The sequence below is a fragment of the Anopheles ziemanni genome, chromosome 3, assembly GCF_943734765.1.
Source record: "Anopheles ziemanni chromosome 3, idAnoZiCoDA_A2_x.2, whole genome shotgun sequence".
NCBI classification, from domain to species: domain Eukaryota; kingdom Metazoa; phylum Arthropoda; class Insecta; order Diptera; family Culicidae; genus Anopheles; species Anopheles ziemanni.
Window position 1 is genome coordinate 13,646,828 of NC_080706.1, and position 27,075 is coordinate 13,673,902.

At 45.0% G+C, this 27,075-nt stretch overlaps 6 protein-coding genes across 7 annotated transcripts; 4 read left to right on the plus strand and 2 right to left on the minus strand.

The window, feature by feature from the left end:
• The first annotated feature begins 7,155 nt into the window (after positions 1-7,155).
• LOC131290073 (Y+L amino acid transporter 2) lies at positions 7,156-13,064 on the plus strand. Of its 2 annotated transcripts, XM_058319455.1 has the most exons (9): positions 7,159-7,716; positions 8,064-8,310; positions 8,683-8,808; positions 10,296-10,389; positions 10,664-10,878; positions 11,007-11,236; positions 11,317-11,569; positions 11,919-11,988; positions 12,484-12,623. In XM_058319455.1, the coding sequence occupies exons 1-8, from the start codon at positions 7,462-7,464 to the stop codon at positions 11,975-11,977; spliced, it is 1,479 nt and encodes a 492-aa protein (XP_058175438.1). In that variant the 5' UTR covers positions 7,159-7,461; the 3' UTR covers positions 11,978-11,988; positions 12,484-12,623. The 2 variants fall into 2 exon arrangements, with proteins under 2 accessions (XP_058175439.1, XP_058175438.1); XM_058319456.1 differs by lacking the exon at positions 11,919-11,988 and having other exon boundaries at positions 7,156-7,716; positions 12,484-13,064.
• A 1,170-nt stretch (positions 13,065-14,234) lies between these two features.
• LOC131284128 (cystinosin homolog) lies at positions 14,235-17,305 on the minus strand. The gene is made up of 7 exons (XM_058312981.1): positions 17,142-17,305; positions 16,643-17,081; positions 16,174-16,582; positions 16,075-16,103; positions 14,537-14,945; positions 14,360-14,462; positions 14,235-14,295 (listed from the first exon to the last, which is right to left on the minus strand). Exons 1-7 carry the CDS (start codon positions 17,303-17,305, stop codon positions 14,235-14,237), a joined length of 1,614 nt encoding a protein of 537 aa, XP_058168964.1.
• A 675-nt stretch (positions 17,306-17,980) lies between these two features.
• LOC131289553 (probable transcriptional regulatory protein Teth514_1449) lies at positions 17,981-19,076 on the plus strand. The gene is made up of 4 exons (XM_058318836.1): positions 17,981-18,185; positions 18,248-18,491; positions 18,558-18,726; positions 18,791-19,076. The coding sequence occupies exons 1-4, from the start codon at positions 17,981-17,983 to the stop codon at positions 18,998-19,000; spliced, it is 828 nt and encodes a 275-aa protein (XP_058174819.1). The 3' UTR covers positions 19,001-19,076.
• LOC131289556 (triosephosphate isomerase) lies at positions 19,035-20,011 on the minus strand. The gene has a single exon (XM_058318837.1). The coding sequence runs from the start codon at positions 19,958-19,960 to the stop codon at positions 19,217-19,219; it is 744 nt and encodes a 247-aa protein (XP_058174820.1). The 5' UTR covers positions 19,961-20,011; the 3' UTR covers positions 19,035-19,216.
• Positions 20,012-23,171: 3,160 nt separating this feature from the next.
• Positions 23,172-25,114, plus strand: LOC131284129 (uncharacterized). Its single transcript, XM_058312982.1, has 8 exons — positions 23,172-23,306; positions 23,378-23,727; positions 23,797-23,923; positions 24,157-24,321; positions 24,389-24,514; positions 24,577-24,734; positions 24,797-24,907; positions 24,976-25,114. The coding sequence occupies exons 1-8, from the start codon at positions 23,172-23,174 to the stop codon at positions 25,112-25,114; spliced, it is 1,311 nt and encodes a 436-aa protein (XP_058168965.1).
• A 423-nt stretch (positions 25,115-25,537) lies between these two features.
• Positions 25,538-26,308, plus strand: LOC131284130 (uncharacterized). The gene has a single exon (XM_058312983.1). The coding sequence runs from the start codon at positions 25,538-25,540 to the stop codon at positions 26,306-26,308; it is 771 nt and encodes a 256-aa protein (XP_058168966.1).
• Positions 26,309-27,075: the final 767 nt, after the last annotated feature.

A 27,075-nucleotide genomic window follows, 5' to 3' on the forward strand; every position in this document is an offset into this window, starting at 1 on the left:
AGTCCATCAAGTGAAGCATATGATTTGAAGTTCACCACTTTGGCAACGTTTTGAGCCACTAAGAACATTTCAGTATTTATCTGCCAGAGCCTTGTTGAAGCATAATACGGAATAAAAATCAATGTAAATCCTACATTACATGTTTTTATTATGAAAGAAAGTAAAACACACAAATTTACGATTGATTGTTGCAGTTACCTGTTTGTTTTGCATCTCTTTTGCATACATGCCGGCGACAAAGCAATGTAGCAGAAATATTTCAAAGCAACGGAAATATTTCAAAAGTCGTTGCAATTCGTAATTTGGAACAATCACGCACGTGCGCTTCATTTTGAAAAACAAATTCAATAAAAAATCACGGCTTTAGCAACTGATGAGTAAGTATTTACATTTCTTTTTTTAAGTGGCACAACATCCCCTAAGGCCCCCGAAGAGAATTACTTTGACTGCATGAAGGTGTAGTAAATTACACATCGATGGCCAGCCATTCGCAATACCGCGAGGGGCCACAAGCCTCTAACCTCGCACTACTGCTGCGCCATGGACACTTCCGTTTATGCTTTTCTTTACCATTTACCAAAATCAATTCTAAAGTGGTTCTAAGGGTTATAACTTGAAGAATAATCTTCTATTTTATTCTATTTCCAAGTATAAAATCTGAATATATACAAAATCTAAAATAAGTATCACATCAATCTTCAAAAATTTAACCTTTTCATATTTGCTAATAATTTATGAATATTGTCACATATTTGAGGGACAAGAATATATAAAGACTCGTTTTCTGCCCAGATCACCGGTTGTATGTAAAGCAAAATCTTAATCGTAGCGTAATTTGCGCTGCAATTAGAGCGGATAATTATGCTGCGACACTAATTGACTCTTTTCTTTGTTGACATAGGGAACTCCCTCACACGGCACCCTTCTCCAATTCCGCGGGCCGACTTCTAACATAACCCCTCCCTCTCGCTTGGCGTGAGGTGGTGCCAAGCTGATAACAAGTTGAATATTACCGCCCAGCAGCACCGCGCAGTGTTTAAATTGTATGAACCCCGCTGTCCACAACATCAACTGGCCTGCGAAGCTGTCCACTTTGCCCGACAATTTGCTTCCCTGGCAACGATGAAAGTGAAAAGCCCCCGCGTTTGCGCTTATAGCAACCGTAGCACGGTCTTGAGCTTTCGATCAAGGAACGGTCAATGTCAGGTTAATAACCACCACGCTAAACTAGCTCGTATTTGCGCAAAGGCCGGCGTACCTCCTGAGGCTATGGCTTCTGATCTCTTTACGCGGAACGAGCTGAAACGAACTGGCAACAGCCGTGACACGAGCCGGTAACTATCGGTTTTGCCAGCCAAAAGCGGGTTGGAGGGTAAAAATGATAATTTAACAACTGTCACGTCACGTGAGCATACTCGCATCCGACAGCTGATGAGTGATAATCCGACAGGCTGTAGTAATGTCCGGCAGAGTCTGTACATTAAAACACTCTGTGGACTCACTGAGCACGGTTTACAAGATTAATTGATTACATCTATAATGTATCGATTAGGAATGTCGGTAATGGCACCGTTCCGATTTGTTTACATGAGTTCGAAAAGCTGCAGTTTCCATTTCTTTCACCTCCACCGATGATGTAATGCAATGCATCTACGCCATGGGGGGGCTCATGAAGATTGATTTTACTGTACTAGAACTTAGGTTATATCTGTTTAACAGTACAGGTGGACTGCAAAAATATATAAGTAGTTAAATTAAACATTTCAACCTCGTTTTCATAATCAGTAAGATAGCAACATAAAGAAAACAATTAAAATAAAGCGTGTTTTTTCCTCTTTAAGGATGATTTAAAATTCATAATCACACTTCTGCTTGCCCCAATATTTTCCTTCTACATAAGTATCGAAATAATATCTTTATGTTGATCCCCGGGAACAACCTAAAGCCCCTAAACATAGCGTGCTGTTCGCTGTTAAATCGAGCCCACGCCAAGCGTGGCGTTTGACTGTAGCGTGTAGTTCCGCGAAGTGCTGCACGTGCCCAGAGATGTCTTATCAACCATTCAACAGTGGCTTCTAACGGTGCATTAATGTAATAATGATCATATGCCTGTCTTGCAATGGTTTTAACGAGCCGATTACAATTGACTGCTGATTCTCGACGTCGGTTACTTATTCGTGTTTAAGTTTAAAAACAATTTAATCGTGTTGATTCTACTTGATAACGGTACATAAACGTGCCATAAACAAGCCCACTTCTTGCCAGTTTGTTATTGTTGCTGTCTCGGTCGTACCTGTTTCCGAGTAACATGGGAAAACCCGACGTGCTCGAAAATTTCTTTCTCTTTCCTGTTCCACTGGGAAAGCTCGCTCGACCCAATATCGCTTGCACCCTACGGATGACCGCAGGCGGCAATGACACCATAACTGCACCACCGACATCTGATGCAAGCCAAGTGATGGGTTTCATCAGCCATTAAACCTCCCCGTTCTGGAGCGCATCGATCCACCCGAGATTGTGCTCACGTCAATAGCGAACAACAACACACCGCCCAAAAACCAGAGCCAAAGTTCAAGATTTCCCCGCTCGCCGGTCGGATAAAATCTCGAGTCCATCTCCAGACTCTGCAAGACTTCATGGCGCCGCCACAGATGACGCACCAGTTAAAGGTCGTACCGGATGAGTCCGGACCGGTTTGGTGCGGTTAGCGGCGTCGCCAGTACTTTTTCCATCGCCAAGGCAGACTGATAATTGGCCCCACGGTTCCCGACGGGAGACAATAATTTGTTGATACGCACGTTCAAAAATAAACAAAGATTTTGTCAGACGAAATGTGAGTAAACCTCTTCAGGGCTATCAGCGGTCAGGGAGCTGCAAACCTCCGAAGGACGTTCCGTCCTCCCTTCCCGGGACCACTTGCTGCCACCGCCGGTAGCAACGACCCACCCCATAGGGGGCCGTTATCAATCAATCGTGTTGGTCAGAAGCATAACAACCATCCCTGTGAGATGAGATGACGTTGGTTCAAGTGGATGGGATCTGTTTCCACCCTTCGAACGGCAAGCGACGTCAAGGGAAATCGGTGCCATGTGACTCCACGCGGATCCACAGCTTCCACAGAGCATGCGCCTGATTTTCCGATGGCGGGGATTTCCCTTGCACCCGTGTACGTCATCGGGGAAAAGGTATTGAATCGTACGATGCTCAGAGAAAATTCATCCCCGCAAACCACCCTGTCCCGGAGCAGGATAACGGCTCGTCAGGACTTTCGTGCGTGCATATACACACACACATACAAACAATCATCCGTGAAGTACACGTCAGAGCCAAACTCTGCCACTTCCGCTGAACGCTCGAAGTCATTCGCTTCGGAAAACGCCAACGGTGAACATTCGCTCCGTTCGTGTCTTCCAATCTGCAAACCTTCCGTTCGGTGTGAAAAACATTAGAAAAAGTATCAACGCCCTCCACAAAGTGTGAATAGTAAAACTAGTACGTCGCCCAAAGGTGTGTGCCCATTTTAAAGCCAGGTAATGGTTGATATTGACGAAGGTCAAGAAGAAAATTTCCCTCTCGGGTTTCGGTTTCTATCTCGAAAAACGTGCTGCGTATCATTTTTTCGCACCGAAGCGAAGCGAGGAAATCGTGAAAATCAATTATGCTACCGTCAGTGGAAGTGTTTGTCTGCAGCGATGTTTAGCAGAAAAGAGAAATGATGACTGCGTTCGACAGAGTGCCATTCATATTCCGCGAGATATGATGAGCTTGTTGTGTTGGTTGATGAAAATGGATTTAGTTCGGTTCGGTTATGTTTCTCGCTTTCTCGACGTTAAATATTCATCTCAAGCGCACTGCGACTCCTCAAGGTGTCACGTGACTGGTGTGATGTTTTTTTTTATCCCCCCCAGAGGTGACCGGTTCGATGGGTGCCAATGCCGTGGAAGGAAAAACCCACCACATCAAGAAATACCCAGCAACGTCACATTACGCCTACACAGTGCGTTTTACCTTTAGGGAAGAGGGCAAGAAAAAAGTCAGATAGATGAACACAAAAAGTAATAAACCCACCCAACTTGTGGCTACTTGTTGCACAAAAGCTATTTTCACTTTCATTATCAACTTGGCTGGTGCAGAAGAAAACACAGAAGATAAACCACTCGCTAGATAAACTCAGTCTGCACCAACAACGCCTCACGAAGATCACGTTTATTATTTTATTATTCGCTCGCAGATTGACGTCGTGCCGAGTGATAATTAAAGGTGAACAATTTGGGTTTGTGAAAGGGTACTATACTACTGGGACCAACCCGTCGAAAAAGGCTCTTGGTATGATTCTTATTGCAATACCCCGAAAGCCCAATGTGGCGTTGAAAGTTGATGAGCCTTGGTGATGCTAACGATCTGTCAAGGTTAAACCACAGTGCAGAAACGGTCAAGCGGTCGTGCTAAACAGTTGCCATGAAGTACGGGTGATTAAAAATGATTAAATTTACATGATTTATCGTAGCATATAACAATGAAGCTATTCATGCAACTAGACACTAAACGGTTCTTGCCTGGATTTCGCCTCCTCCTAGAGGTTAGATTTAAGGCAAAATATATGGAACGTGACTCAACACGTTTGAAAAACACCTTGGAAACAGATGAATTGTTTTTCTCCATCACCTGCGGAGCTACGGAGTGGGCGCCAAAAACACGCCGGACGGTTACGTACGAAAAACTCGTTCCGAAGAATATTCGAATATTCGGAACCTGCTGGCAGAAAATAACAAACAAACCCACAACGCAACCTCGGTTCCACCGGACAGCGTCGGGTTCGATGGAAGACGTCACTGCGGGTCGCGGATCGGAGCGCGGACGCGAAATACGTGAGATTACCTCCCTTTCCCTTCCCAACCTGCCGGCTCGATCGTTTTCTCGCTGGCGCGTTATCAACCGAGGGGGGATGGAGGAATAGGCCGCCCCAACAATCCACGCCATCCCGTTCTCTCTGCCCCTCGCGGGGTTGTTTTGTAAAGGGGTCGAAAGATTCTGTTCTGAGAGTCTTGCGTGCGGCGAGGCGGCTGAGTTCTTAGGATCGCACGCCGTACGATGGCGCTCTCGTGCGGCCGTTTGAGTGGCCGTTAGGAGCCGCACGGCGGCACGGTCTGCCAGCGTTAGACGGTTTCGCCTGGCATTCGAACGTCGGCCGTCGTACGTGGTGGAACGGAAAGCCCGCGAAAACCATTCCCCGCTTGTGGAACACCGGAGCCTTTTTTCCCAAGGCTCATTCGTGTGGACTGTGTGAGTGATAGTGAATCGTTGTGGAAAGCGAAATTTTATTTCAAAAATCCTTTCCGGTGTGCTTCCCACCGTGAAGTGCGTAGAAAACAACCAGTGAAGGTATGTGCGCGGTAGTTCTGGGGGAATGTTTTTAAAAGCCCTCCTGTTCCTCGTGCGAAGCGATGAATAATCGTTTCGAGCCGACCCTTTTCTTGTGCTGATGTTTTAAGATGGCCTTGAAACTTCCCTTAATTCAACGGTGCACGTCGCGACGCCTTCCTTTCCCCACCCCGTCGTCTACCGTTGACGCCGTTGATCCTCGTTTGTGTGCATAGGGAAGGAAGTCCTGTAGTCGGGACCGCGTCTCCGGTAGGAAAAACCGTCCGAAAGGATGTTTGGTGCGAAATTTAAATAACCTGGCAAATACTTGGACGCGAAACTATCGCACACGTGTACGGACGGTTCCGCGAAACGCGCGTTACGCACATGTGGGGTTAGATCGGAGATTTCTTTCTCATCGCGTGTTGCTCTTCCAAAGAGCCGGTAATGGTGGTTCCCGGTTACCTGCAAGTCGATCAAAATATCCCCGACCAGCGTGGCGTGTCGAAGAGGTTTCGGAAATGAATGCTTTTTTCTTCTCGCTGTTGCCAGGTTGATGGCTGTTTAAATAATGCCTCCAACCATATGTTCTTCCTCCCGCCATGCGGCTCTTCGAATCGTGAATAGAACAAACTCCTGGCCCTAACTCCACTCCGGCAGTGGATGTGGCGAACCGTCACGTTGCGTTTAGCGACGTCTTTTTAATTGGTCGAAGTTTTCTCGTCCATCCCGCCGGGAACTATCTCGAATTTCGTGCACGTATAGAGGTAAGGCACAATTGAACGACTCAAGCGTGGCGTCATATAAAGACAAGTGTGTCTTTCTGAAAATGCAGTCAGTCATTTGAAGGTGGCGCCTTATCCAGACAAAGAATGATCGGTGTACGTTCTATCGACAGCTGTTTGTGAAGGTCGGGGAGTATTCGAAACGAGATGAGTTCAATAGAACAGCCTTCCTGGTGATAGAGTTTATGGCCGCCCGACAAATAAGAAGTGTAATCAAGTAATGTACAATCGAATCCATAATGGAGCAGACCGTCGGATTCCTAGTGTGACGTCAAAATCCACGTCTATAAAAACAACATCAACACTACTGGCTATTTTCTGAGCCTCGTGGCATTGATAATCTGTTTAGTTTGTAATTTTCGGACATATTTGTCTTGAAGTTGCTGGATGGATTTCCTTCAGCTAAAAATAATTATTTGATTGAAAATTGAGATTTTAATAGATATCGGTTGATATTACTCTTTTGGGCAAATATTTGTCATGTTGAACAATGTCATTGTAATAAATTTTGTTTGAAAAAGATTTAATTTTGTAAAATTAATCTTGAATCATTTTCTAAATATTTGATTTTCAAATTTATTTCAAATAATAAACATTCTCAACTCGGGTGAGATATTTTTCTTGTTTGAAAACTGCTGAAGGGGCACTTTTTCGAAGCTTTTGAAATCAAATACTTTATTTATTTTATTCATTCGAAAATGGAGGCATAAAAAATTATAAAAATACCAAGCTAAACACAACCCAACTAATTTTCCAGCGATTGACCTCATCGATTTTTTTCTACAATCTAAATACTCCTTACAAATACATGTCTCCATCCTAAAAGCGACCTTACATGTCAAAAAAGGGAAACCCAACGTATCCTTTCTGCGAAAAACTTCAAAGGCTCGATCTTCGTTTAACGGTGAAGGCGGGAATCGGAGTTGTTTACGAGCTCCGGGTACGGTAGAACAGTGGGGCTAGTTTGACCGCACTTAAATTGCATGTAACAGAACCGACGGTTGATTTTGTTATTGCTCACACCTCCTGTCATCAGTGTTTGTTTGATTAGTGGCAGAAAATTATAGTACCCGAGGCCGAGTGAATAGATGGGGCGTTCAATGGCACCGGTTATCACGATATAATAATACGCTCGGAGGCTGCGGCTGGCAACAGCGAGTGATACACTGCTGTGCCGGTCCAATCAATCCGGCGGTCCTGTTTTGGCTTGGATAGTAATCCATGCGGTTTGTGTATTTTATCGCCCAGTCAACCGTTTGCTGTTTTTGGTGTTTCCGGATCGAGAGCCCCGACAGTGGATAGTGCAGCAAGCAGGATGGAGGACGAGGCACTGAAGAAGGACGAGCAGCGCAAGGACTCGCTGAAGAATGGTAAGGAAAATGGGGCGTCGGGCGGCGACGGTGGCGATATAGTGCTGAAGCCCAAAATGACGCTGGTCAACGGCATCACGGTGATCGTCGGGTCCATCATCGGGTCCGGCATTTTCGTCTCGCCAACCGGCGTCCTCATCAACACCGGCAGCGTCAACATGTCGCTGATCGTGTGGGTTATATCGGGCCTGTTTTCGATGGTGAGTATGCTTCCGTCACGGATCGTGCGATCGCGGACCAGATGCAAAACAGCTTTTTAATGATTTGCTAAACTTTACCCAACCGGTTTACGATGCCGTACACAAAAATCATCCGATCCGGAGACGGGTAGAGCGGTGCGAATGTGTGTGGTGGGGCAGCCCGCAGGCAGAAACTGCTACACCACAGGACTAATACGATCACAGGCGCACCGTTTATGGCACGGGCATCGTTTGTCTGCGGTCGCATCGGTTGGGCATAGGTTGAACGATAGCGAAATAGGGCAATATACATCGATGACCCTCGGTGGCGTGAGTCGCTCATCTATTCGCTTTCGATGCACTTGCAGGTCGGTGCGTACTGCTACGCCGAGCTGGGTACGATGATTAAAAAATCCGGCGCCGACTACGCGTACATCATGGAGACGTTCGGCCCCTTCCTGGCCTTCATTCGACTCTGGATCGAGTGCATGATCGTGCGCCCTTGCTCGCAGGCGATCGTCGCTCTCACCTTCAGCGTGTACGTGCTGAAACCGTTCTTCCCAGAGTGCCAACCTCCGGAAGACGCCGCCCGACTCCTCGCCGTGTGCTGTATATGTAAGTGTGATCTTGCCTCGGCGCGTAGAAGAAGAAAATAGCGCTATTTTAAGGATACGTCCCCGGGGGCGGGAAATTATAGACGCAAAACAAAACAATCCCATCAATTCCGGTTCACTTTACGGCGCCGACAAATGATAAGGGCTCCCATTCCGGTAAGCTTCCGCTAATATGGGAAACAACAAAATCCTACGCTCGCTTTCAAAGCGTTTATGCAAATCGCCGTCCCCGAAGCGGCAACGGTTTTCGTTTAACATTTTTTTCTATTTTGAACGTGGTAGCTATTTGATCAGGGTTGATTTTATTTTCCAATATATGTATCTCCTGCCCATCTTGTTTTAATACTGATTTATTTGTCTTGTCCTTCTCCAGTGGTGCTAACGTTCATCAACTGCTGGGACGTGAAATGGGCGACGGCCGTCCAGGACATCTTCACCTACGCCAAGCTGCTGGCGCTGTTCGTCATCATCGGAGCCGGCGCATACTTTCTGTTCCTTGGTAAGTTCTCACCCTTATCGACAACCTGTTTCCGTCGTGCGCGAGAACACCTCCACTGCATAAATCATCGACCACTGGTCGCCAGGTGCATCGGATCCAGCTTCCCGGTTCCCGCAGCAAACTGGTCGCACTCCCGATGCGCTCTGGTTGACGACAACAGCAGCATGGTGGTTACGAAGGCAAGCGACTTCGACGTCGCGAACTTTCACAAACTCCACGTGGAAACAATATCGCCGCGTGCGATGGGCCGAGCGAGATTTATTTGTTTGCTTTGCCCAACGGTTGATTCGGTTAAGGCTTTTCCGGATGAAGGTGGGGATTAGTGTTGACTTATTGTTGCCCACATGCCTGCGGCAGGGGTCTCCCATGACAACCGATACAATGTTCCGCATGTATGGCTATATCCCACCGGCGATCGTTGCTGTTGCCTAGCATTAGGCCAAGTAAGCTTTGATGTTCTGGGTGCAACTTTTATGAGACTTTATTGCATCAAGAACCCCGGTGGGTCACCGTTCCCCGTCCTTTCCCAGTACTTTTCTCTTCGGGATCCGGTACGTGAATTAAATTTAACACCCGCTTTATTCGAGGTTGCAATCCCATCGTGACTGAATTCAGCCGGACGGTTAAAAGACGCGTGATGGCGAGCTCTGAATGGAATCTTCGGAGGATACATTCGGTTTTTTTCCTTTCCTTCTTGATGGTGTCTTTCAAAAGAAATTGCCAAAATTGAACTAACAAATCTGAGCGGTCGCGCGTCTCGCGCATTCATTCCTTTGCGTGATTATGCCCCAGCTCCAAGAACCGACAACGCGTTGCAGCATATGCACTCTTCTTCTTCATCTTCTTTAGCGGTCATATTCGGAGTGACTGAACTGGCCCACCGTTCACCAATGCCTTCATCCTGCGTGCCGCATCGTTTATCTAGCCCACGTTCAATTAAGCTGATCTTGCTACCGTCGGGTTTCCGGCAGAAACGTGGCCATCGTTCTTTTCATCGGTTGGATTTTTTTTTCTTTTGATGTCATCTTTCGTTCAGTGCTATCGTGAACGCTAAATTTGATAATGACGACGATATATAGATCACTGTCTTCGTCTCGTGTGCCGCGTGATTTCATTTACTTCCAGTTTTTCAATGTTGGTTTCTTTAGTTAAACAATTTGTATGCATTTTTTTATTATTAGGATCCGAAGCAAACGTATCACCACTTCTGGCTATTTGCTACACGGATAGTATATCGGATAAAATCTTTCTTGTATGTACAAGACGTACGTGTACAACCAAAACCTCCTCTATTTATTTAAATTCCTCTCTCAGTATGTTTGTGCGATTATGAATGAAAACATTATACTTTAAACCGTCCATTCCTGTGTTGTTTTTTTCTTCCATCCAAAAGTATTGCGTAGATGCGCATCTGCCATATTCCAGCTGGAGCTGCCATTCCGGTATTTTGCGATTAAATTATCCACGTCCTCCTCTCTCGCCCCCAGGCAACACGGAGCACTTCACGTTCAATAATACCAAAACCGAGGTGACATCGCTGGCTTTGTCCTTCTACTCCGGACTGTTTGCGTATAACGGCTGGTAAGTTTATTTGTCGTCGGTTTCTTCCTATTTCTATTGTGATTTGTCGTGGGTTTCTTCCGATTTCCACCCTCGCCTCGGTAATGTTGTTGTGTCCTGGTTTTTCGCAACGAGCTGCAAGGACAAGGACTGGGGCTTCCGACGCAACGTTACGCGGGCAGCAGAAGCGATATAAAAATATTGAAGAAAAAGCGCGCTAGGAAGAAACAGAAAGCAACCAGCAATGACACTAATCCTCTTTTCCACTATCCCTTCGTCATGCCGACGCACGCAGGAACTATTTGAACTTCATCATCGAGGAGCTGAAGGATCCGGTGAAGAATTTGCCCCGCGCCATCGCCATCTCCTGCACGCTGGTGACGGTCGTGTACGTGTTTACCAACGTGTCCTTCTACACCGTCCTGTCGCCGGAGGAGGTGCTCGGCTCGGAGGCGGTCGCCGTCACGTTTGCCGACCGAGTGTTCGGCATGTTTGCCTGGACGATACCGGGTACGTTTCGCCGCGTCATTTCCCGGATCGAATTTCCCTTCCGCGTGACGCACAGCACACCATAACCTTTCATCGATGCTTTTGTTTGATCCTTGTTTCCTCCACTCCACCCCGCACGCACACTGCAGTGTTTGTCGCCCTCTCGACGTTCGGAGCCGTGAACGGTATTTTGCTGACCTCGTCCCGCCTGTTCTACGCCGGCGCGTGCGAAGGCCAGATGCCGGAGATCCTGACGATGATCCAGATCCAGCGCCTCACGCCAACACCGGCCGTGCTGATTATGGCGCTGCTGTCCATGCTCTATCTGACCGTGTCGGATATATTCGCCCTAATTAATTACGTCGGATTTGCCACATGGGTAAGTGCTGACACTGTCATCCAAGGCCGCACCAGTCAATTCTAACAACCCGGCTTTGTGTGACCTTTTGATTTCCCTAGTTGAGCATCGGTGGAGCTGTCCTGTGCCTTCCGTGGCTCCGGTGGAAGCAGCCCAACCTGGAGCGCCCGATCAAAGTGAATCTCATCTTCCCGATCCTGTATCTCATCGCCACCGTGTTCGTTACCGTCGTGCCGATGATTGCCAGCCCGGTCGAGACGGGCTACGGTTGTCTCATGATCCTGTCCAGCATTCCCGTCTACTGCATATTTATCGCGTGGAGAAACAAACCGAAATGGTTCAACCGTTCGATGGGTAAGAAACGCCGACCTCGAGTGTCGCCCTTGGCAGTCCGCGCAGCGTGACATTTAGAATCAACTGTTTTTCCAATCCAAACGTCCCCTCCCTCGCCCTACGGTCCTTCCACAAACTCCACATCCTCATGCCCAGAACGAGCTTTTTGTAGAAGCTTCTTTCTCTCCCCAGAGGGCATCGAATCCCTTCCCGTTAATTTAAACTTGATTGGCATTAGAACGTACTTCGTCTTTAGTGAAATTGATTACTGTCTTCGTTTGCATCGCCCCACCTCTACCAACCACTCTATCTCTCTATCAAATCTTCTCTTTCTCTTTTTTCTTTTCTTTTCTGGAACAAATCTTCACAGGTGGATTTACGCAGAGTTTGCAAAAGTTAATGATGGTGGTGCGGCCAAAACAGAAATAAAATGCGAAAAGGTTTTTATCTTTGTTTTTAAGTTAACTCCTACGTTTAAGTGCGGTATTGTTTGTCCATTTCGTTATAACTTTTGCCCCGCCCTGGGGGATACTAACCTAGCCTAAGATACTGGTGAATCTTTCGGAATGGTTTTTGCATTTTTCTACTTTCATTATCGATACGTTTGCATGGTTCGAGAAAAATGAACGTATCTCGTAAAGCGTTACCAATCAATGCAGGTTGGCATTTGTGAACACTTAAACGATCATTTTTCTCATTTCTTTATATTATATAATATATTTACAATACTATTCAATCAAACTAAAAATTCAAAAGAAAATATGCACCAGAACAAATTTTCTTCGACCAGTAGCACGCACCATGATCAAAACTTACGATGTTTCAAGCACCATTTTATCTCTATCAACTAACTATAAAAAAATGCATTAAATTTTCGTCCAATACTAATTGATTTATTTTTACTCCCGTTTTTTCGTTTCATCCTACGTGCGCAGTGGCATTGACTCGGTTCCTGCAAAAAATGCTCATGGTCGTAGGAAAGACCAAACCAGCTCAGGTTTAAACATGTATGCACATCCTCACGGTCTTGCAAAGAGTTTGTCTTCATAAATCCCTTCACCCGTCCTCTTCCATCAAACCCACGTGCCGAAACCAAACCATTCCACGCAAACATTCCAAGTTAGAGTAGTCAGAAAGGGTGAAGGGTTATGTAAGGGTTTGTTTTTAATGTTTTGTTTTTTAATCTATTAGCTTTTATTGTGTTTACTTTATCACGTGTGTTTGCAAAAGGCTGTTGTAAAATGTAATTGTTTTAAAATTGCTGTATTTGTTTTTAAATTTGATTGATTTCAAATGTCTGTCACATGATCGAGGAATTGATTGATTAAGAAACTTGGCATTGGTGGTTTAGACAAAATGTTAACTGTTTGTTCTTGGAAGCTTAGGAAACTTGTTTCCTGTTGTCGCAAAGTGGGTGTTTTACCATTTAACCATTGGACCTGCGAACGAATGTGCATTACTCAACTGGTTGAATATGAATATTTATTGAAAACTGTCGAAGCAGTAAGACAACGACTAGAGTTCAAGGATCAGTTCTTAACCATAGTTAAATTCAAAAGTTAAAATAAGCAAACATGAAATTTTAAATATTTTAACAATAATCCATTATCCGTATCTTCCAATTGTTTTAGTTTCCGGACCGATTCGCGTGGCGGTTCGATCCGGAAGGTGCAACATGATCATATATTATCTTTTTATGGAAAGCACATATCAACATTTCAAAACAAATGATCCTAATTTAAACGATCATGTTGTGTTGTAATCAATTTTGTTTTATGCAAGGCTCAATCGTGAACCGTAGGAAAAGTTCATTATTATCAAACAATCGGTATGCTTCGTATAAATTCTAAAATAAAGCAAACAAATTAAAAAGAAATGTATGTAAAAGCAAACGAAAGTTGCAAGAAACGTATTCAAATTATAGCGAAAAGACTTTGTCGTTCCATATTTAGTATTGTTTTAAACGGAGCTTCCAAATGGCCGCTGATTTTTAATCGATGCTAAACCCGAATCAGCCAGCATCCTATCACCTATTGGCAGAAGACGACAAGCATTGGGAAAATGTGTGATTGTATTAAGAGATAGAGAAGAGCGCATGTCGCTCGGCAAGGAAGGCGCCGAAATGAGCTAAATTATTGACAATAATATACACACAAACACACACAAATTCGCAAAAAAAAACTTGTAAAAGAAAACGCATAAAATTACCCACAGGCCACACGGGAAAAGCGCTGTCCAATAAATGTATTATCATAATCCACCATCATGCTCGAATAGAGGAATATAACGTTAGGTGTCATATAGCTATACATGTATATAGGATATACGAATGCATAAATCCTTCGCGCACGGAACGATCCTCGGGCATCTTTACAGAGAGTGCATCATACCGCCCGGCAGAAGCGATACATCGTACGAACATAGAAAACGATTTATGTATTGTAAAGTATTGTGAAATATAACATCCAGAGAAAAAGAAGAAAGTTGAGTTTTACTTCGGTTCAAGGTAAGAAACATACCGATGATTACTTTCCTTAAATTACAGTACAACTGCACGCGGCCATTCGTACGATTTGCAGCGAAAACTGTACGAATAACTTTCGACTAGTAACTATATATGCTTGGTGAAATTGATGATTCCTACCTAAATGAGATTCGTTTTGTTGATCGTACTTTCGCCGGTATATCACATCTTAAAAGACTGCTCATACAGAGGATATTCGACAGGTTTGGCAGGTTTGCGTTTCCTGAAATAATAAAAAGAAGTCGTTATGCAACGTACGGGTTTTTGTATTGCCTGCTACATCTTACCTATAGAGGATGTAGTGTTGAAACATGAACACCAAATCGAAGAGTATGGAAAAAATGCCAAGCCCAAACTTGACCGGATCACCTCCGATTGACCTCCAATCATCTGGAATGATTTCACACAAACGTTTGTTAAGTGGGTTTGCGCTATGGAAGGCATTGCCGTCTCCGGGGACATACCAAAGTTCCACGCGTTGATAACCATCTGGAGGATACCGAACAAACCCCCGGCTAAATCCAATAATCGGTTGAGAATTTCGAAACCTTCAGTACTCTTGCGCCGATAGTTCATGTAAGCTTGCGGGAAGTACTTGATCATGGTCGTGGACAGTTTGATGTAGCTCATGATGTACAAAAAATCCAACCAGTGCATAAGCCGTAACGCAGCCGCACTGAACGTGATGGTGATGATCATCATGTACACCGAGATGATAGCCTTGGCCGGCGTGGATACACTGTTGCCACCGGTGTCATACATTCGGCACTGCAGGATCGTGAACCCTGTCCCAAACACGGCATGCATGGCAAATCCGATATCATTTCCGATCACGGGATTTAGTCCGAATTGATGCCGCCGGTAGTACTCGTTCTGTGGGATTGAGAGATTGAAAAATGGTTTAATAAAAAACAAATCAAAACAACGGCATATAGACACTAACCTCGACATAGCTGTTCCAGTAGAGGAAGACATTGAACACGACGTAGCAAACATGACCTACGATGTTGATGTACAAGAAGTCAAAGCTCAAACCAACCACGCTTTTACGCCGATAGTTCAACCAAATCTGCGGATAGTAGCCAGCCGACCAGCAGGCGGTGTACGTCCATCCGATCAGAAGCGATACTATGATCAATGGCTGGTGCATGGCAACCTTGATCAACGCGAAAAGTCTTTTATCATCGACGATTTGCGCAGGTTCCACAAGTGGTTTCACGATGAACCGTCCCTGCTTGGACGGTTGAAACTGTATCGGTGTACTTCCATTGTGCCAACCTTCCGCGTAAGAGATCGTTTGATTGGAGCATATTTCCACCGGACGGTAGAATGTCACCTCGATCGGCACCGGGGTGTATCCGCTATTGAAAAACAACACAATCCCCCATCTTCACTCAATCCCCATTCCCATCTTTAGGACGGAGCAACGGTACTTACTTGGCTTCAACGGTGAAGGTAACATTTTGTCCGAACGTAACTACGATCGACTGGGGAACGATCGACAGGGACAGATTGGCGAAATTTGCCCCAACGCCTATGGCCACCGTCAGAACCATTGACAGCCAAAGTAGGGCGCACATAGCGGTGTAGGCGATCAGCTTCTAGCTGTGAAGAAAAGTTTATCACTGAGTTGGCGACGGCAAACCCCTATGGCATCACCTCACGGGGATGGCTGATAAGTGGAAGACTATTGTCATAGCTAAATCTCTTTCAGATGAGATTAGTGGCACGGAACGATGCTGAGGAGGAACACATGTCCGAACAAACATGATGTCAAGTGATAAATAGAGCAGCGCGATAAGGAGCTGGTGCTGAACCATATTGAACCCTTTGAGAGTTTGCTGCTTTTCATATGAAAGCTAAGTGGATTTAGTGTTTATTCGGCGCTAGCTAGCTACTGGGTGTCTTGGCGAACTTCTTTCCGATTGTTGTAACAAATGTAATGTTGCACCATAAAAACGACATCGAAGAAGATTGAAACGAAACCCAACCCGAACTTTACCGGGCTTCCGAGGATGGATTGCCAATCATCTGCAAAACAAAAAGGAATGGACAATATGAGCAGAAATTTACAAGTAAACATAAAAGTGTTAACTCTTACCGAAATTCCAGCCATTCAGTATCATTTGCAGCAAGCTCAACAGTCCACCGGCCAAGTCCAGCAATCGGTTAGAAATAGCGAAACCTTCAGTACTCTTTCGCCGGTAGTTCATAAACACCTGGGGAATATATTTCACCAAATTTGTCGAAAGCTTCACGTAGCTCAGCATGTAAAGAAAGTCCAACCAGTGCAGCTGACCAGCGAGTGTCAAAGCGCAGAAAACGGCGACCAATACCACGCATCCGGTCATGAACATCTTAACCGGAAGTGACACCACGTTTCCATTGCTTTGGTAAATGTAGCATTGGACAATAAGGACGACGTTCCCGAAGACGGCGTGTACCGCATAGGCGACATCGTTCGCTATCACTGGATTCAATCCGAAAGGGTTTCGATTGAAGTATTCTGACTGAAAATTCACATTAACATGTCACAACCAGGCCTTCCAGTGTATGTATACCTCATTTACCTCAATATGACTGTTGCAAAACAGCAGCACATTAAATGTAGCGTAACAGCAATTTCCTACCACATTTAAGCACAAAAAGTCGAAGCTTAACCCAACGACGCTTTTACGTTTGTAGCTGGTCCACGCCTGGAAGTAATCGCCGATTGTCCAGCACACCGTGTACGTCCATCCAATAAGCATTGATAAGATTATCAGCGGTTGATACTTGGCCACCTTTAGCTGTGCGAATAGCCGGCTTTCGTCGACCAGTGCTGGTGGTAGGACTAAAGGACGGATAAGGAAACGTCCTTGCAGTGTGGAAGTTGCCTGCACCGGAAACCATTCTTCAAATGGTAAGGTTCGGTTCGATGGGGATATTGTGATACTTTCTGGCAGAATCTCGATAGCTTCATTCCATTCCCAGGTAATGGTAACGTTTGTATCAGTCGAGAGGAAACCACTAAAAAAAGCCATTCAAATATTATTGCACTCATTGGAACTAATCATCAGTTTTACTTACTTTGCCACAAGCCAAAAGTGTGCTGGTTCTTCCAAACTGGTAGTTATTGCCTGTGGTTCTATTTTTAAGCTCAAAGAATTCAACCGCTGGTTGCCAAGGCCCGTTGTGGCGTCATTGATTCCTAAGTACACACTCAGGACAATAACCAAGCACTGGAGATGCATTGCCACTAACGAAAGATACTGGAGCAACTCTACAACCAGCGGTCATCATTGCCCAAAACACAATTCTTTAAGATAAGCGCAATCATTGTATGTGTTGTCTTACCGCACATGAATCTGATTAAACGAGATGTTAGCTGGTAGGAAGTGAGTAACTCCGTCGGGCGGTTGTCTAGTCATTGAAACTATCTTTCCGTGTTTAGTTTACCGTTTACTGTTTTTTTTATTACATTCTAAGACCCACATTCATTTTTGGAAGAATAGTAAACGAAATAGAATATTTTAACGGTTCAGTCAAAAGTCTAGGGAATCTGTTTGACACTTACAAGACCATCAGTACAACTTGGAAGGTTAATTTATTGCCAACAAATCGCAAAAAAATTTTGGGTTTCTCCGTAACCATGAATCCACCAAATTGGGAAACCCATGAGTTTTGTATGGAAGTTTGCTTCTGTGCGATTATTATTAATTAAATATCTATTAACCCGCTTCTTATATTTAATTAATATGATATACGATGGTATTCGTTGTGTCAAAACTTGCAACCGCGCGAATTTCAAAGTAGATATACTTTGACACATCAGATGGTAGGTAAACAATGGCGATGCTTGCGGTTTAGTTCTAGATTTATGTAACTGCCCGGCAACAAATTATCCTTTTAGTTAAGAAGCGTACAGTATGCTATCCACCGTGGGGCGTCTGGCTAGGATCGCAAAGTCGTGCGGCACTACTTTCTCTACAGTCCGGCATGTACACCGTGCGGAAACTCTCTGTGCCGGTCATTCAAAATGGCAAAACATTCGGCATATCAAAGCATTGAACGACGGACGAAAGGCAGTGCTATTCATCAAATTGGCTCGGCAAATTCGTCTGGCCGTACAAGGTACTGTTAGTGCAGGCTACCGAAACCATCGATCGTGTACAAATTGTTTCTTTTTTTACCAGCTGGCGGAGCAAATCCTGGAGTCAATAATGTGCTCCGAGCAGCGATCGACGAGGCGCTGAAGAAAAACATGCCCAATGCAACCATACAAGGCATCCTGAAGAAATGCTCGACACAGTCGGTGGAGCTGAAAAAGTACACACTAGAGATAAAGGCACTTGATCAGGTCAATGTTATCTGCGTCCTGTACACGGATCGTTTCGCCCAGCTGAAGATGGACATGGCTACCATATTAAGGAAGAATTTGTACGTTTCTTATCCATCGGCTGTTTGGGTACAATCTTTTAAAGACTCTCCTTTTAATACTTGCAGTGCACTGTTCTTTAACACTATGCATGCCTTCGACGAGAAAGGATTTGTTGAAGCAGTCCCACCGGAGGAGATTAAAGTGGATGATTTAGTATCGGTTTGCACGGACCATGCGATTGAAATGGGTGCTGAAGATATCGAAATAATGGACGATCAGACTCGTCTGATAAGGGTAAGATAACGTTTGGGCTCCTACGATACTCAGTGTTGCTAACATACGCGTTTCTCCTTTTTAGTTTCTCTGTGAACCAAGAGATTTGGATAAAGTGAAAAAAGAACTGGAAAAGTTAAACTATTCCATTGAACATAGTGAGCACGCGTTCTTTCCCAAAGCAACAATCAAACTAAACCCGGAGGCAATGGAGGCTTACGAAAAGTTGAAAGAAAAGCTCAAAGCGATGGACGGAGTGGAGGACATTTACGATAATGTCGAAGTGAGCGGGTAATTGTGCAAAATACAGAATGGCCAACGTGTATGTAATTCACTGAAACATGCCTTTATTGAAAGAATGACTTTTAGTGTTGGTTCTTAACGTAACAATTTGTTCATTGCATGTACAATGAGTAGTGTTGGGTACTTAACATAAAACGAGATGTGACACCTTTAGACCATTACGCGTGTTCCGTTCAACCGCATCCGGGTAGTTCGACGACGAAACAATCTACTGTCTGGCGTTGACGATTTGAATAAATTCCGGCTTAAGAGATGCACCGCCGACCAGGAAACCATCAATGTCCGGCTTGGCTGCAAGCTCCCGGGCGTTTGCTGCTGTAACGGAGCCTCCGTACTGAATGCGGATGGCATTGGAAACGTCGGCCGACACGTTCTCGGTAAACCATTTTCGCAAGGCGGCGTGAACCTCCTGTGCCTGCTCCGGTGTAGCCGTCTTGCCCGTGCCGATGGCCCACACTGGTTCGTAAGCAATTACAACATTGCTCCAATCCTTCACCTGGGCGGCGATGGCCTTCGTTTGGCGGAAGCACACCGCCTCCGTCTGACCGGCTTCACGTTCCTGCAGCGTCTCGCCAATGCACGCGATGACCTTAAGGCCCTCCGCAAGGGCGTGTGCTACCTTTTCGGCAATTAGCTCATCGGTTTCACCAAAGATAGCCCGTCGCTCCGAGTGACCGAGAATAACCCAGCCGAGACCAAGATCCTTCAGCATGGCCGGGGAGATTTCTCCCGTGAAGGCACCCTTCGGTACCTTGTAGCAGTTCTGTGCGGCCACTCCGATCGTTTCCGGAAGCAGGGAACGGGCGAGCGTCAGGTACGGTGCTGGGCAGCCAACAACCACCTCGGTGTTGGGGTCGAGCGGTCCAGCCGACAACGTTTTGGACAGCTCGGTGATGCTGGCCTTATCGCCGTTCATCTTCCAGTTTCCTCCAACGCAGAACTTACGACCCATTTTGTGACTAGTGTGACGAGTTGTTTGTTTCACGTAAAATTGTGTAACGGCTTGCAGCTGCAAACGGACAGAAACAACCGGTGAAAATTGCACGATTATACGTAATCTTAAACTACGAAGGTGAATTTAATAAGTTATCAAATACTAACAACGCCGGCTTGTGATGAAAGTGAAATTCACGACTGACCACTCGAGATTACGCGAGATCCGGAATCGGAGAATCGTCTGTGACCTTCAGATAACCTTCGATGGCAAAATTTTGACAGTTGTTCGTGAGCCATCATTTCAAGATCAGTAAAAAGAGAGGTCGGATCAAAGCTATTTTTTGCTTCGCCATTGTCAGTTGCTAGGAAAAGTGTTTGCAAACACAAAAATCTCTTAAAAAAACGAAATAGGTGATTGGAAATTCTGGATCACAGTGTTCATGGTCTCGCGAATAGAAACTGTTCTTCTGTGTGAAGTCATGGGAAATGGATCCTATTGGTCGCCATGATTATCGAAATTTAGTGTGATGGTCCCCTTACGCAGCCTTCCTCAAGAACAAATATCGAACTACTTAATTACTTACTCTGTTGATGAAACATACTTCTTCTTCTTCTTTCGCTATGCGAGTCGGGGTATATCCTCCTACGCTAAGTCGAACGTTTGTTCCCTTACTCGTAATCAGAGGCGTACCGACTCTGTCCGAACTCCTATGAAGGGGCTCGTCCTTTAGGACCGGCTTTTATAGCCATATGTCCACCCGCCGTCCACGGGAGGGATAATTCCTTCCGTTGTCAGGACACAAGAACTCGTGGTCCGCTTGATTGACTCAAGCAGTACGAGATGTGCGGCAGCTAGGATTTTTCTGACCTGAGCTCCAGCTCGGCGTGACCACGCGGTCGTGCCGTAACCTTACTTTTCCGCTAACCCTTTCAGGAAACTTGTGCACTGCTAACCTCCGCTCTGATTCACTACCGAACTGGAACTGATGAAACATACCAAATATGCAGTTTTAGTCCGCTCCTGGCTGTTAGTAAGAAGTAAACAAAATTTTAACCAACTGTCAAACATTTCCCACGGTTTTTGGCTCGTTACATGATATGCTGCGACCTCTTTTCCATTGATCTTGATGGTGAGTACTCACCACTTTTTGGTGAGTTTATTTCGAACTAACCGTTTCTTTTTAATGAAAACAAAAATCATCAATAATTGTTGGTAACAAATGCTTAAATTTTATTTAGTTTCTTAGATTTAGTCACCCACCGCAATCGCTGCCCGGTTGACAGAAATTGACATTGTTGCTGGTACTATGTAGTTCCAGCAAGAGTCCCAGCAATCTGCCATGGAAAAACTTGCTGGTACTACATGACAGCTGCAAAAAATTTGAATTTTTGTCAACCGGGTGAAATCTTGCTGGCTGTCAAACTGTGTTGCGTAGACGGATCGTACTAGATCTAGATCAGATCAGACAAACACATTGAAAAAACAAGCGCGAACATGTTTCCATTGATTAAATGCCCTGGTGACTGATGAATGAAGTCAGCTTGACAACCGTTATTCTAACCATTCATTTGTTCTGTGTCGTCTGTCCGTTCGTCCGTCTGGCGGGGTAACTGCAGTTTGCCGTTTTTTATCAATTGTTCTGACTCTTTAATCGTGCGGATTTTAAACAAGTCACCATGTTCAGTGTAGCAAAGGATACGTTTGATATGTTGGAGAAAATGTACAACGAACAGCCGGAGCATCTACTGGCCAACGAACGACTTGTTTCATCAAAATTAACGAACCAGCTTGTGCTCCCCGCTCGAAATGAGTCAAGCTCGGTCGATGCCTTTGGCGAGGACGATACTCTCCTCTACGATTGCGAACAATCGATGTCTCCGCCGGTTTCGGAAGGTTCTGCGAACAGCACTTGCAGTGGCCACACAGCTGTCTCGTCGTGGAGTTCATCGGGTTGTGGGCAGGGGTCCATGAACGGGGGACCGATGTCTCTAGGATCCGACAACGGCTCCCAGCTATCCGATAAGGAAAAACTGTCCAAAGTGTTTGATGTATTTCGTTCTATCAGTGATGAGAACGAAAAAGTGCCACCCCAAAGGTAATGCTCGTTACAATAACTCTTACGGATTTGGTCTGTGATGTGGTTTCTTAACAACCGGCTTTTTACAGTGGACAGTATCAGGAGGATAAAATGTGTACCAATAAGCCGGGGAAGTTCGACTTGGCAAATGTGCAAGCTAGTACCTGCAAAAAGTGTGGACGAGAAGGACATACATGGTGAGTGCTTGATTTTTTGTTTGCTCAACTTTTTTTTTACATTCTTGTATGCTTTACTCCACAGGGAATTTTGTAAACCACAGGCGCCAACAAGAAATTATAAATCCTACAACCGCTCCCATAAGAATTGCAATAACCGCGAATGGAATCGAAAGATCTAGTGACAACAAAACATTTTTAATGAGAAGATTTTTATAATAATTTTGATCTAATTTACTTTTGCATTGATAATAATTTATTTGTGGGTATTACTATAAACTGTTTATTATATATATTTTTTGTGAAACGTTAGGGAATGAAAGATCTGAAAAGATTCTTGTGGACACTCACATTGTTCTTGTGAAGTTTAAAGTTCACAGTTCCTATCGAATTTTAGTTTTATCAACTTTTATAGACTTACTTTTAACATCTGATCACATCTTAACCCCAATTTTTGTAAGACAATTTATTCAACATAGTTTAATCAAAAATATTTCCCTTATTTAAAGTTGGCTACTTTTGACAGAAATTTTTAAATTATCTTCATTGCATGTCTCTAATTTAACAACATGGAAGAGATAATTCGGATGGTTACCAATAAAATACAAATATCCCCGATTGTAATTTTGTTCTTAAAATTATTTATTGGTTATTGCATTATAAGTAGTAGAGTACAAATAGAATAATAAAAACTAATTCATTGTTTGATTCTTTGGTAAAAAAAAAACATTCGAAAACATAGTGAAATGTAAGAATACATTTCGTTAGCAGTGAAAGAACGACGCTTAAAACAAAATTTCGGATTAATGCATCGGCATAATGAGACTTGCAAAGGGATTTGCAAGATTTAACACCTTTTATCTAACTGGTGCAGCTAACGGTAAAGTGCAGCGAATGCACAAGTAGACCCGATGGAGCTATGCAAAGCGAGCAGTTGGTGAAGATCTACAGCCCGGTTCAGTTCTCCCGTAAGATGCGCAACAACAGATGGATAATCCTGGTTGGGGTAATACATTCTCCGATCGTCTACGTCGTCATGGGTTCCTCGATGCCAGTCGAACGGCAGGAGCGTGCAGCATTGGCATTTCCCGTTGGTGGATCCATGGGAGTAAGACAGCACGCCTAGACGCACCGGAGTGGTTAGGATAAGTAACACTAATGGTGATTTGCTTTCTCCAGTATCTCCTTGCCATTGCCATTCCGTTGCTCGTGCCTGACCGAAACATCTACCTTTCCCACAACTTCGAGGCAAACTACGGTGTTCCGACGAACGCCACACAATACTCCCTCTGGTACCAGCGCTTCAAGGATAACAGCTTCAACCTAACCAAAGCGATCGAGACGAACAGACGCCATCGTAGGCAGGCAGGATTTAGCAGGACTTATTTCTACGGCCAGCTGGAGGAGCGGATGGAGCTGTACGGATTGAATTCGTCTGGGTGCATGCAGCGTATCATCTGCGAATTGACCGAACTCCCCCTCCCCGAGCATAATGGTGTGGTTGGGGATGTGATAAGTGTGATCTTCAGGTAGGAGAAATATTTTAAAGTGATTCAACTTATGACACCTTCTTTGCTACCATTTCTGCACTCTTGCAGTCCATCGTCATCCATGGACGAGGATCTGCCGGTGGAGTATTTCAAAGCGGAAGCGAGCGGTGCAAACGATGGATGCGAACGGTATCGGATGTTTTGTAGCACCAATCTGCTCCGCCTGATATCCACCGTGATTGAGATGTGACTTCAACACCTTTTTCCAGTTTTGGTCATCGCCACTATCTTGTGACTCTCTTGCTGCTGCTGCTCTCTCTCTCTCTCTCTTTCTTTAGAGATATACTGGAAGAAAAAAGATAATTAAATTAGACCATCAGTTGGTCGATTGACTGGAGCATACCGATTGTTTTACATTTCCCATCCGAAAGCAGTTCGATGGGGAGTTTGTCCCCATTTCGCCGTTAGTCGCATCTGGAACCGTTCCTCGAAAAGATGTTAGCCTGTCGGAGTTGCTTTATCGTGCTAGGAGTATGCGTGCTCACAATGGCCGTAGGCCAAACGAATCCAGCCAACGACGTCGTCAAAAGTCGTCAAAAACGTATCGCATTCCCGCTTAATGCAGCGATGGGGGTAAGTCGCAGTGAAAAGGGGAAAAACCGACATGAACATGTGATTAGTTTGTCGTCCCGGTTTTTAGATTATTTTCGCCATTGCCGTACCGCTCGGCATACCGGATAGGAACATTTTCATGTCGTACAACTTTGAAGGCAACTATAACAATCCCGCGGATGCTAACATTTTCTCCGAGGGCTTTGCAAACTACGTAAGTTTCGTCTCGTCCGATTGAGGTGTGTGAACTATGAATGTGTATGTTGTGGTCTGTAGATCAAAGGTATTGTGGAACCGCTGACGGCACCATCGCGCCCCGTGGAGTCCTACGGCATCAGGAAGCGAAGTGCGGATAAACGAGATGATCTAATACCGGTAACTGCACAGATAACACGTCGTCAGATTTACAAAATGTTACGAAAGCAGCTAAAGGGGTATGATGAAGAATGCAAGATCGTGCCATACATTTTTTTTCATATGATTTATTTTTATACAGCCAACATTTTCACGGGAAAAAGTGCCTACTGCGAATGATCTGTGACGCAGCGCTGCATCCCTTCCGGGAAACGAATGGAGTGATCGGTGATCTAGTGCAGATCATGCTAAGGTGGATATTATATGAATTGCAGTCAACCAGCACTTCTTTTAATCACAGTTTTTTGTTCTTTGTTACAGTCCTTCCTCATCAATGGATGAAAATCTACCCAAAGAGTACCTTCTGGCGGAGGTGGCGGGAAGTAATGGTTCATGTGATCAGTACCGAACGGATTGCCCAAAAGACCCACTTGAGTTCGTAAGTTTTTTGTCGGAATAAATGTTAGGTACAGGTTTGAAAATCTAAAACAACTTTTGTAGATCAATCCAAGAATTATGTTACATTTATGTTAATTACCATCTGAACATTAAGCTGCTCGAGAAACTATTTGGATCCAGTTTAATTATTTATGGCGTAGCTTCCCAGACATATTGGCCTACTTAGAACAGAAATGAACTATTTTCATCCAACTCATCGATCACCGGGCAGTTCCGTCACCGAAACCAAAAGGTGCCAGATAGAACAGGTAATCCACGAGTGAAAGGTGTGAGATAACCATCGGCGCGTGGCCAATAATTAGATCACCTTCGCTGAAAAACACAGGAGGAATCATTCTCAGGGTTTATGGGGCACTAGAACGATTCGTTTGTCGTCAGTAGTCGCTTTTGTCTTCATCTGTCCACACACGCACGACCGGTGATCATGTTGGTGCTGTTGTTTGTGTCTCTGCTTTCCCTGGTGCTTCCATTGGCGTGCCAACAGACGGTAGTGGTAGAGAATTCGACCAGCACTTCGGGCGCTACGGACGAGGGACGTTTCTTGATTCGAGGCAAACCGATCCTAGTGTATCCGCCGACAGCACCGACTCGTCACCAGCTGATCTCAGGCGTCGGTGTGCCCGTCGTCGGCCTGCCGCACTCGGTGGTAATGGGCTGGGTACTGAAGGCCCAGTACTATCTGCCGAGTCTACCGTCGGACTATGAGCCGGTAAATGTAGAAAACTGGAACGACAGTCGGCGTGCTATGCCCGACCGTTTCCGCCGTGGTACGGTCGAACGGTACGAGGTGGACAATGTGTCGATTCGCGTTGAGCCGTTACCGGCGGAGGAATCGCAAAACGCACAAAAGGCTCGAGAGGATGATGATGATGATGATGATGAAGACGACTTGGCAGAAAACCTTCAGAGTTTGAAGAACATGTGGCTAAAAAGTGACGCTGAGCAGAAGGAAAACGAAAACCACAAGGAGTCAACGAAATCTGGTGTTCCTCCACCCGCTGGAGCGTCTTCTTCAGATGGATACTCCGCGGCAAACAGTAGATGGAATGTTTACAAGTCAATCGAATTACTAAGTAATGGCTACGGATTCGGAGGCCATGTGTGTGTATTACGCAGTATATGTGAGGCGGCCGAGGCACAATTTACCCACACGGGAGGTGTGTTTGCTGAGCTTTTGCATATCGTGTTTAGGTAAGAAGCACTGATGCAGGAGAGTTTATTAAAGCCTCATAGTCAAAACCGTGTGGCAATTGATGAGCTAAATTAATATTTTTTATCTGTTTATTTATCCCCTTAGTCCCTCTACGACCAACGAACCTGTATCCGAACATCGAGACAACGAGTATTACCGTGCGGAACAATTAGGCCGAAATGGGGCACCTTGTGCAGACATATTCCGCGAATGTTCCACTTCTCTGCTGGACATGTTCTCCGGCGTACACGATTTACATTCCGATGCGTCATCATTCTTCACACAACTGCCACCATCATCAATATTTCCTGACCCCATACTGTCCATGCGGTAGTCTACCAGAGGTCTAGCTTCTGAAGTGCTGATACGCGAGATTCTAGGTCGCCCCGGCGGTTTCCAGCAGCTCGCGAGCAAACTTTCACTCAACGGAGTAGCACCTTTTTTTGTTCAACATTTATCATCCCATAAGAAAGTCAATAAAAGTTTCAACAACTTATAGACGAGTCGTTGAGTTGCGTTTTCCTTACGCTTTGTAGACCCATTCCGACCGGAAAACCAGGTCAAGAAACGGGGGAGCTGGTGAGTTCTACCGTAAGGTGCAACCAGTTGCCGGAAGGTGCTAACAGACGTTGTAAGTACCTGTTAAACCCCAGAAGAGCGATCGTTTGCTTCATGGAGCAGACCGTGTACGACATTACAACGATTTGCGTCCCTAAACTTCTTGGCGCACGTTGGGACTTGACCTTCCGGAGGAGGATCTTTTTAGTGCG